This window comes from Hoplias malabaricus, chromosome 9 (assembly GCF_029633855.1).
Source record: "Hoplias malabaricus isolate fHopMal1 chromosome 9, fHopMal1.hap1, whole genome shotgun sequence".
NCBI lineage: Eukaryota > Metazoa > Chordata > Actinopteri > Characiformes > Erythrinidae > Hoplias > Hoplias malabaricus.
Window position 1 is genome coordinate 35,459,883 of NC_089808.1, and position 11,913 is coordinate 35,471,795.

An 11,913-nucleotide genomic window follows, 5' to 3' on the forward strand; every position below is an offset into this window, starting at 1 on the left:
ATGCTCATGTTGTCGATGGTTTGTTGACTTATTTTTCTGCTTGAAATGATGTTTTCTTAAAGTTAAAAAAAAAAAAAGATGTTAACTATTAATAGTTTCTGTTCTTTATTTAAATAACTCATTTCTTAAGTATTCTTGGTCAGTTCTGATTCAAATGTTGGTATGCTTTTTGTTTTAAAAACATAATATTGTTTTTAAGTTGATTTATGTCCATGAAATTCAGTTATACAAGGTTATCTGTCCATCTGTTCAACAACTGTTCATCAGCTGTTTTACATCCATGTGCTTTTTTTTTTTAAACTAATGTAACCACTGAAATGTAAGGTTCAAAATTAATTTTGCCAATACCATACCTTAACCTTTTAGCAGCTGGACACTTTAGCTCCAGAAATCATAATTGCCTTAAACGGGGTATATACTATAAAACAACCATGGTTTTGTAAAGAGTATGACATGTTGGATCAATGTCTGGATTACGTCTAGTGTACAGTGATCCTGTTACACAGATATGACTTGATATGACATAATATACTGCAGCTGAGCGCTTGCTCATTCCCAGTTGGACTCGAGAGCCTAAGATGTGTTATGGTCAGGTGAAGCAGTCTTTACTGTCCGTGCCCTCCTCTTCATAAGCAATAGCAATTCCTCGTCTTCCATCCACAGCCTTTACGACTGGAGTCTCTCCCAACTTTGGCTCCAAACCCTGCCAACTGCGGCCAGCAAGATACGACGCTGCCAACAGAAAAAAACAAATGCTTTATTACTGAAATATATATATATATATATATATATATATATATATATATATATATATATATATATATATATGAGTATCTCAAAGACATAACTACACACAATATAAAGAACAGTTTGTAACGTAGCCTGCTGTTGATTAATACTGTGCTCATATCTTGTGTTGATTTTGCATTCAAGTGTGTCTCAAATCCTTGCATTCCCAGTCCATCCAGCTAGAGCTTTGTGAACTGTATGTATAATTGTGATAAACATAGGGCTGTCGCAATAACCGCAATACATTAATACTGCGCTATTAACCAGCCAACCGCAAGTAATTGCAAGAACTGTCACCATCGCAATGTATGCATGTTTTCCCTTTCATTGCATGGTCTTTCTTGTTTTACACTTAGGTGTGTGTGTAATAAATGTTTACCCAACTGTTGGCATCTGAACGGCTGAGTGTCAGTCTTCGTTTTATAAAACGGACACAATGGCAGCAAACCTAGTCACAAAACCAAATGCAGCTTGGGAGGCAGTTTGGGAGCATTTCAGCTTTCAACCTAATTTTTGAGATCTCATCTAGCTACCTATAATCCAGCTATCGATGCCCAACTGCCTCCACCAGCACAGAGTCATGGAGAAGCCTCTAAAGGAACAGTTCAGGCTGGTACCATGTGACTATTAGGAGTGTATAAGTAGTCTAGAATCAGGATGAATTAAGTATTTGGGGCGGTAATATCGCATTTTTTAACTCTATTAAACAACTACATGAGAAATTCTTTCACCGCGACAGCCCTAGATAAACATGACTTCATTGTCATTGTATGCATTTCTTCTGCATTTAACCTGTTTTCCACAAACTCCCTGCAGCTGTGCAACTGTGACACTAATTGCTGCGCCACTGAGCCGCCCACCCCATTTTCATGTCAGAAGATAAATTACTAACAGTTACAAATGCTCAAATTTAATATACAGTAAAGTAGGTGCATAAAGACTTTCAGAAGATATTAGAGTAATTATCTGTTATGTGGCAAGTTCTCTAGCAGTTTACCTGCAGTGCTAGTGTTAGCCACAGTTAGAGTCTGATTCCTAATGACCAGTGATGAAGATGAGGCTGATGGACCATTAGTGGTCTCTGTGGAGGAGCGTAAACAGGAAGTGCGCAGGGCTCCAGTGATCAGGGACACATCTGTGGTGTCTTCTTCTTTAGTAGACTCATCCAGCTCGGGGAAATCCACATGACTGCTCCCCCCTGTAACACAATTCAAATTAGATACTTCCTGAGCCACTTAGCACACACAGGCACACATTATGTGTTTTTGCCAGTAAAAACAGACCTTAGCGTCATTCTGTCATATGCAAATGTTTATAGAGCACAGATAAAACTATGTTTGGTTGACTGAAAATGAGCTAGCTACAGCGAACATGAACTAATTATTTATGGATGTTATAACTTTTTTGTATTTAATGTAGAATTTGTGTCGCAATATATTATTTTATCAGTGTTGTGCTAAATCATACACTGGAATAAATACCAAAAAACACTTCACATTTTTCAGTTTCATTAAAAATAATCATTCATTCATTATCTGTAACCTCTTATCCAATTCAGGGTCACGGTGGGTCCAGAGCCTACCTGGAATCATTGGGCGCAAGGCAGGAATACACCCTGGAGGGAGCATTAAAAATAATAAAATACTATATTAATTCCAGATATAAGGACTTACAGAATTGCTACCATAGAGGCTGGTTTTTAATTTTGACCCTGTGTGTATAACCCAAAATGAACTGAGTTTTGTGCAACAAATCTGTGACTGTTTTAGTAATAAAGATGTGTGGTGTCCAATCATTCTGCCACAGACAGAAAACAGCTGCAGAAATCATTCAAAGCCCAATGCTGCTGTGACACATACATATGACTGTTTCACCACAACTGTGTATAATTGAACATGCAGTCAGTTATGCTTGAGTTCATAAAATACTAAAACTGCAGATAGACTATAAAAACATTTGTAGTAAAATGTTTGTTCTCTGACCTGAGGAACAGCCTGTGTGTGAACCCAGGTCCAACTTTTAATTACAATATTCTTTCTCTATCTCTTGAATGAAGGCACTGTCTAGTGTCCTTGAAACTCTCAGACAAAACAAAGGGCTCAGGAGAACCCTACTCTAGATAAAGAGGACTAATATGTCTTTTCGCTCTCTCCCTCTCTCACACACAGATACACACAACTGAAACTTGAAAAAAAATTTACCATGCCAATAAATACTGAGAGCTTTATCTTGCTATGTGTTCACTGAAGCCAAAATATATATCTCATATTTTTATAGTTGATGTATTTATTGTATTTTAGGAATTTTTTATATAGGACATTAAAAAAATGTTTTAAAAAATAATACATTTAGAGAAAATAGTTAAAGATTTGTTGAACAACAAATATTTCAGGAAAAATATGTTTTAAGAAAAAAAAAGTTGTATTTGGAATATATATTTTTTACATATATGAGAATACAGTGCCAAATTTTCCAGTAAATTTCACTTCATTAATTAATACAAGGTAGGGGTAAGCAATATGGCTCTAAAATCATACCACAATATTTCTGGATATTTTGGCGATAACAATATTCTTGGTAATATGACAAATCACTGAAAAATACTTAATTTAAAAAACAGACAAAATCAATATTATATTAATATAATTTATATAAAATTATATATATATTTAATGGTGAAACAGCAGCGCCACAGGCATAACAAGGCCAGTGGCTTCGATGGGACAATCTAGAGAAGCGGAAGATTTCCTGGCAAGAGCTGTGGGCGATGGAGGAAAGTTGTACTACGTTTTTACACCTCCTATTTTATAACCAAACCACCTCCACAAGCCACTCTACTTTTTTGGACAAGTCTAATAACACGATACTGATTTTTTTTATCGTTTAAAAAAATTATGACGATATAATTGCGAACGATACGATATGGCACAGCCCTAATACAAGGGCACAGCTAGAGTAGTGTCACAATCACACAGCTCCAGGGACCTCCAGGTGAGTGACTGTGAGGAGTTTGGTTTGTTCTCCCCATGTGGGTTTCCTCCGGGTGCTTTTTTGGGTGTTTTGTCACATTTAGCCCCACTCTAATTTTACTGGAAATATTGGCGCTGTAGCCCTGTGAAGGACTGGCGTCCCCTCCAGGGTGTATTCCCGCCTTGCGCCCGATGATTCCAGGTAGGCTCTGGACCCCCCGCGACCCTAAAATTGGATAAGCGGTTACAGATAATGGATGGATTGGCGCTGTATCTGAGGTAAGTAAAGGGTGGATATAAGGTGAATCTAGCAGCTTAGGTTAAAGTGTAATCTTTTCACCTGACACACTGATAAAACCAGGTGAAGTAAAAAGAAGGATGTAGAGTCCACAGGGAAGTACATACCAGGAAGGAGGTCTCTGAAGTCTGTGACGTATTCCCCACTCCACTCTCGCTGTTTATTGCAGGCCACTTCCATCTCGAATGGAGTGACCACTGGTCTGTAGAACTCACTGGAGTCCAGCAGCGAATTCTCTGGACAGGCCACTAACACATACACATCTATCTCTAGGAAGTTGGCCAACTTTGCCACGTTGATCTTGCCCACTGCAAACATGTAGCTTTTCTTGCCAGCTTTCCGCGTGCTCTCCTTCAGCTGCTCAATGATGCTCAGGTAGTTGGCCACTCCCAGTGTACCCACCAGGATGCCCACGACACTAGCATCCTTTGCCCTCTCAATGGCGTAGTAGCGTTTCATCAGGGCTTTGTTAATGTTGACAGATTCCACTCTGGCTGTGGACGTCTCTGGGTCAAATGAACTGAAGGATGAACGGTTCCAGGTCATCATGAAGTTCGTCAGAGTTAGACCCTCATGACCTATAAAGAATATGCTGTAGTCCTCCATACTCTTTCCCTCTTCCAAACAAAACCATCTGCCGAATTTATGAACCGCCCTCTCGTCCACAGAGTCTGAATTAACATCATATGTATGAAGTCCAAAAACACGTTCCTGACCATCAGAATCATCTGCTCTCAGAAGAGAGAACACCGCTCTGGGGTGTGAGACATTCAAGAGCTTCCTGATGTCGTCTGAAGAGAGAAAACATTAGGTTAGGGTGTTAAAACGCAGAAAAACACCTGATTAAAAATCAAGAAGCTACACTTAGAAGAAAATCTGGTCAATCAGGTTTTGATGATGTTAATTGAAAAGTAAGTCAACACATCGCATCGCATCTTTTAATATGGCCCTGTGCACAATGTCTGTTTGTTAAAAGTAACATTAAATCATCCATCATCCCTAGTCAGTTCATCCCGGAGTCTTGGACAGGACAGTGCATCACTCCATCTCACAACATCACACACACCATCAACCAGTCAAACACACACACAGTTTTGCACAGTCGACCAACCTGAAAACATACGCTTGTGGATGGTGGCAGGAAACCATAGAACTCAAAAGAAACCCAGAAATAATTGCTGCCACCTGCTACAGCGCCACCTGGCTGCACCATGAGGGGGAAAAGATATATAAAGTATCCCAAGTAAATGTGATGGCACATTAAAGACAGCACCGCATAACTTATTGCAACGATTTCAACATGTATGCGCCAGACATTTGCTTAGACCACCTTATATTTTTCACCCGATACATTAAATTTAGCAAATAAAGAGTAATTACAATGTGCAGATGTGTATACGCTGGATATTAGAACATTGCACTATGACGATTTGGTAATAATCAACCATTAGAGCATTAGAAAAGTAACACCAGTCTAGCTCATCCCAAGGTACTGGATGAAGCCTTCTCTCCAGAGAACACAAATCCACAGCCCACATTGTTGGTTAGCTTTACACCCTTCTAGCCATTGCTTGGCATGGAGCCTTTTACATTAAATGCTTGTCTATGGAGATTATATAATCTTAGTATGGAAAAAGTAATATTGTCAACCACAATGGATGTACCTTAAATGAACAGTGTTCACTGATTATAAAGGTGTTGACCAGTGTTTGAACCCATAGTGAAGACCACAGTGCCTGTTGTAGGTGTCAACTGTAGCTATATTATTGCAGTAAGCAAGTAGTAAATGTATGAAGACAGAAATAAATCTCACCTATGGCATGGGAGTAGGTGACATCATACAAAACGATAACATGACTCTCACTGCTGGGATGCAGCTCTCTGAAGGCTTCCACACATTTCTGGACATCGATGGGTCTCTTCCCAAACACATACATAAGGGGCAGCCTCCTAGACGGACTAAGACATGACCGGCCATAGTGGATGATGCAATCAGCCCCCACATGTTCCGCGGCTACTTCATCCACACAGCAACTGAGCAGGAAAACAAACGAACGCATACACATTTCCGTCAGCTCTAACAGCAAAGTTCTCAAGCCATCAACACTGAAGCTGAGCAATGAGAGCAGCTCTTACCTGCCGTACGAGGTGTCCCCTAATATATATGTCTTTACATTGGTTTCCTTCACGATCGCTGCAGAGACTGCAATAGAATCTGCCAACAGCTCATCCGGAAACTGCAAAGCAACCTGTGTCCAAAAAAAGAGACAACGATTATTAAGATGTATGCAATATGAGCAAAGTCTGACACCTGTTCATTCAAACCTTCTTCCAAAGTGAAGGGTGTTTACAGGTAGGTTCTCCACCTTTGCCTCTTCTGGGAAGGCTTTACTAATTTCTGTGATTATCTGACAACATTCAGCCACTAAAAAATTATCGTGCCTATCCACTGCATGGAATATACATGACTCTGCTCGACTCTGCTCTTTGGCTTTTCCACTGGCCAAATCTGGTACTTTCCCAGTACTTGCTCATGCCAGGTTCCAGCCGTGTCGAGTAGCTACTAAATTGTGACATGTAAATCCAACAGAGCTCTGATTGGCCAGAGAGAAAACCACCAAGGAATGCAGAGCTCATTCAAACCCAGCACAAAACACTGCTTGTAAAATCTCTTAAGTTAAAGCAGCTTTCACATTTATTTTTAATCAGATTCACAAAAGAAGCTCAGAATTTTCCCTCGAGGTGTTTTGAAGAGGTTTATATACTCCGTGTGCCAACGGCTGATGAAAATCTCCAGCGAAAGCCGAACGTGCAACAAAGAAAACTGATCTGTGAGGACTGGGGTGCAGAGCTGTGTTCAATCCAAAAACCAAAAACAACACGCGAATACACGATGAGTAACTAGTGCCTAAATTTACCACCACTGTTGTTGTGGTTTTCAAAGTCTGCAATTCCTGGTAGAGACAGGGTTTTTCAACACAATGGCTACACTTTGTGGGGGGAGCTGTGCTAGTGGGAAAGCAATCAGCTTTAAGCGAGCCGAGCCGTGCTAAGTCGAGTAGAGCCAGACCCATGCAGTGGAAAAGCACCATTAGTAAGCTCAGGTCCTGAAATCAAATTTTTGATGACATGATCAAAAATCCCTCTCCAAATCATCCCAAAGATATATAATGCTGCTTCATCAATCCAGTGAACAGTCAGATTGCTACACAGCCAAGTGCTATGGGGTGTAATACCATTCTAGCCCACAATGAACACAGGGACTTTATTTTCCTTCAAAATAAATAAATAAATGAAAACAAATTTAAAAAATTCCCATTCCTGTGTGGTCCAGGCCTAGTTTTAACCCTGGTGCAGGATGCTAGCGCATAGTCACTGAGTGTACTATTGAATTGTCAGACATTGTTTAAGATAAGATAATTGTTTAAGATTGTTGAAGACAGGTAGCATTGCATACTTTTCTTGAATCACAACACAGTTTGTCGATGAAAGTTTAATAGCGATTACAAAGAAGAAACTTTACCTTTTTGAACTCTTTACTCTGAATAAAGTGGCAGGTGTCTCTGATTTGATAAACCTCCTCTAGATCTCCAGCTTGGCTCCTGGACCCAGCAGCGGTAACCTCCAAAGAGCGATGCAGGACTGCCTCACTGTTACTGCTGAAAACTTCACTCATGATCTGTACACGGGTCTGAATACATTCAGAGCCTAGGGCATCAAAAATGAAATGGAATTAGTGTAAAAGCAGAATGTTTAGGTGATGATCTGCTGATGTACTGAAACATATCATCGCTGCCATCTCCATTTTTGTTGATATTTAGTTACCTATATAATAAGAACACAGCAGCTGTCCTGTAAATCACATGAAAATTTGATGATGATGAACGAACCAATAGAGATGTTCCAAAATTATTCAGAATAAAATCTTTTTACACTGACTTCCACTGAACGTTAAGAAAGTTTGTTCCCCGTCTCCTGTAAAAGTTACATGTTTTTAAAATGCACAGTGACAATATACAATTTAGTCATTGGAGTACAAACCCCTAAATAATGGGAAAGAGACCATACAAGACCTCAGATTATCATTAAGAGAGTATGAATATATCGTTTTAAAATAAATTCCATTGGAAGTGTGTGTCAGTGTTACTGATATTGATTATACAAATATGGGAAAATGTATCGATTACTTCCCATTGTAAAGACTTTAAGAAATTACTTTAGGAGGAAATACTTAAGCACTTAGAGCTGAGGGACTTTAAGGCACAGAACATACATTATATCCATTTGGGGTCACATTACTATAAGAAGCTCTGTGTTTGGTCAGACACTAAACCTACTGTAATATAGTCTTGTTAAATAACGTTGAGTTTAGACTGCTACGTTTCCGGATATTTCCAGAAGTTGTTTAATACATTTAGCCTCTTCTCCCTTGTAACGGCACACACTGAGAAACTCATCCACAATAAGCGACATTTGAGCGGGTTTATTGAATTACTGTAAGGAAAAACAGTTTCCCTGCTCCACAGACACGAGCCTCGGAGGGACAAAGGTTAGTGTGTTAAATGTGTGTAAATGAGAACTAATAAAGGAAGAGTTTTGTTTACATACTGAAACTGAAGTGTATCCACGTGAAAGCAGCGTCTCTTCCTCTTCAGTAAACCCTTCTCTCTCCTTCTCTCTCTCTGCTCTTCTGCCCTCTAGTGAAAGACGGAGTCAGGGCCGCTGCCCAAACCGCGCACTCCACACACACTCGGTCCCTCCACACGCACTCGGTCCCTACACATTCCACGCGCACTCGGTCCCTACACATTCCACGCGCACTCGGTCCCTACACACTCCACACGCACTCGGTCCCTACACATTCCACACGCACTCGGTCCCTACACATTCCACACGCACTCGGTCCCTACACATTCCACACGCACTCGGTCCCTACACATTCCACACGCACTCGGTCCCTACACATTCCACACGCACTCGGTCCCTACACATTCCACACGCACTCGGTCCCTACACACTCCACGCACATTCGGTCCCTACACATTCCACACGCACTCGGTCCCTACACACTCCACGCGCACTCGGTCCCTACACACTCCACGCGCACTCGGTCCCTACACACTCCACGCGCACTCGGTCCCTACACACTCCACACGCACTCGGTCCCTACACACTCCACACGCACTCGGTGCTGTTTGCTGGTTTTATTACTAAATATTATATATATATATATATATATATATATATATATATATATATATATTATATTTATTTATTTTTTTCAAAACACACAAAACAACGTAGAGTCATTGATGTTAGGAAAAAAAAAATAATTTTTCTACTGAGCAATTTTTTTCTAGTTTATATAAACTTTGCATTTTATAACCCCTACTAGAAAAAAATTGCTCAGTAGAAATTTTTTTTTCCTAACATCAATGACTCTACGTTGTTTTGTGTGTGCAATATATAATAATATGTTTATATATATATAAATTTTGCATTTTATAACCCCTACTAGAAAAAAATTGTTCAGTAGGTTAGTGATGAAGTGATGCAATCAATATAAAACATGGAACACAGACTAAAATGAAAAAATATTCAAAATGGAAGAATATAAAAAAATAACTTTTTAGGAATAAATGCTGATATTTATTACTGCACATTAAGAAATATACAAGCACACAGTTTTACTATTACTACTTTATACTGGTGTTTGGTGTTTGAGTAAAATTAATCTCACACTCCTGCAAGTGCGGTATTACATTCTGTTCTTTTCTGTGTGGGGTGTTTTTTGGTTTAAATTAAATAAACAATCAGAGAAAACAGAATTACAACAACACAAAATAAAAAACAGAATAAAGATTTAACATTCATTCATTCATTCATTCATTCATTATCTGTAACTTATACAGTTCAGGGTCGCAGTGGGTCCAGAGCCTACCTGGAATTATTGGGCGCAAGGCAGGAATACACCCTGGAGGGGGCGCCAGTTCTTCACAGGGCAACACAGACACACACACACACATTCACTTTTGAGTCGCCAATCCACCAACCAACGTGTGTTTTTGGACTGTGGGAGGAAACCGGAGCACCCGAAGGAAACCCACGCGGACAACACACCAACTCCTCACAGACAGTCACCCGGAGAAAACCCACGCTGACACGGGGAGAACACACCAACTCCTCACAGACAGTCACCCGGAGGAAACCCACGCAGACACGGGGAGAACACATCAACTCCTCACAGACAGTCACCCGGAGGAAACCCACGCAGACACGGGGAGAACACACCAACTCCTCACAGACAGTCACCCGGAGGAAACCCACGCAGACACAGGGAGAACACACCAACTCCTCACAGACAGTCACCCGGAGGAAACCCACGCAGACACGGGGAGAACACACCAACTCCTCACAGACAGTCACCCGGAGGAAACCCACGCAGACACGGGGAGAACACACCAACTCCTCACAGACAGTCACCCGGAGGAAACCCACGCGGACAACACACCAACTCCTCACAGACAGTCACCCGGAGGAAACCCACGCAGACACGGGGAGAACACACCAACTCCTCACAGACAGTCACCCGGAGGAAACCCACGCAGACACAGGGAGAACACACCAACTCCTCACAGACAGTCACCCGGAGGAAACCCACGCAGACACGGGGAGAACACACCAACTCCTCACAGACAGTCACCCGGAGGAAACCCACGCAGACACGGGGAAAACACACCAACTCCTCACAGACAGTCACCCGGAGGAAACCCACGCAGACACGGGGAGAACACACCAACTCCTCACAGACAGTCACCCGGAGCGGGAATCAAACCCACAACCTCCAGGTCCCTGGAGCTGTGTGATTGCGACACTACCTGCTGCGCCACTGTGCCGCCCCATAAAGATTTAGAAGCTGTAAATTAAAACATTATCTAAGTACAACAAAATTTAAATATTGTGAATAAAATATATGTTTATTTCATGGGGAAATATGTAACTAGTAAATCTAACTAATACCCCTTCACATAGTTGAGAGCTTGGTTTTTTTTCTATTGTACAGATGTTATACAGTACACAGGCAAAAGTTTGTGCTACTTGGACACTTATTCATCAAAATGTTCTTTTGAAAAAAGGGTAGGAATATATTGATGTTATGCATGTTAATGTCAGACCCTCGTGCAGCTGCTTCAGAGTTAGATGTTTTTCTCCTGAGAATAAACTTTGTGCAGCTGAATATCTGTGTCAGCCATGGGTAAGTGTAAAGGAGCCTGATTAATTAATTATAAGGGCAATCATAAGGGTGTATACAAATCTAGGACATCGCTTAAAGTTACAAATTATACCATAAAAGACACCAGGCCCATCACTAGAGAAGAATGGTGGGGGGGGGGGGGGGGTAAACTGTAACCAGGGGGGTCTAGGGGTAATTGCCTCACAGCAGCAAATGTATTTGACAAGGTACAGATTAAGCAAGGGGACTGACATCTTTACAAAACAAAAAACATATATCCATCTACAAAAAAAAAAAAAAACATAGAAAAACAAAACTGAGTTGTGAACAATTATTAATTTATTATTTACAGGTATCTGTAAAATACACAGTCATTACATCAGGAAAGAACATAAACATCAGTTCAGTGTGCTCTAAATACTGCAGTGTAAAAACTGGCTTTTTCAGCAGGTTTACTTTACCTCCATCAGTAATCAGGTTTCCTCTGCTGCATAATACTAGTTTAACTAGTGCATCAGTGGCTTTTGGATGGCACGGTGGCGAAGCAGGTAGTGTCACAGTCACACAGTCCAAAAACACACATTGGTAGGTGGATTGGTGACTCCAAAGTGTCTGAGTGTGTG

General features: G+C 40.8%; 1 protein-coding gene across 1 annotated transcript; it reads right to left on the reverse strand.

Annotated features, from left to right (window-relative positions):
- Positions 1-128: 128 nt before the first annotated feature.
- On the reverse strand, positions 129-8,717 carry dph2 (diphthamide biosynthesis 2). The gene is made up of 7 exons (XM_066681705.1): positions 8,665-8,717; positions 7,580-7,764; positions 6,193-6,305; positions 5,870-6,090; positions 4,164-4,847; positions 1,787-1,987; positions 129-732 (listed from the first exon to the last, which is right to left on the reverse strand). The coding sequence occupies exons 2-7, from the start codon at positions 7,730-7,732 to the stop codon at positions 590-592; spliced, it is 1,515 nt and encodes a 504-aa protein (XP_066537802.1). The 5' UTR covers positions 7,733-7,764; positions 8,665-8,717; the 3' UTR covers positions 129-589.
- Positions 8,718-11,913: the final 3,196 nt, after the last annotated feature.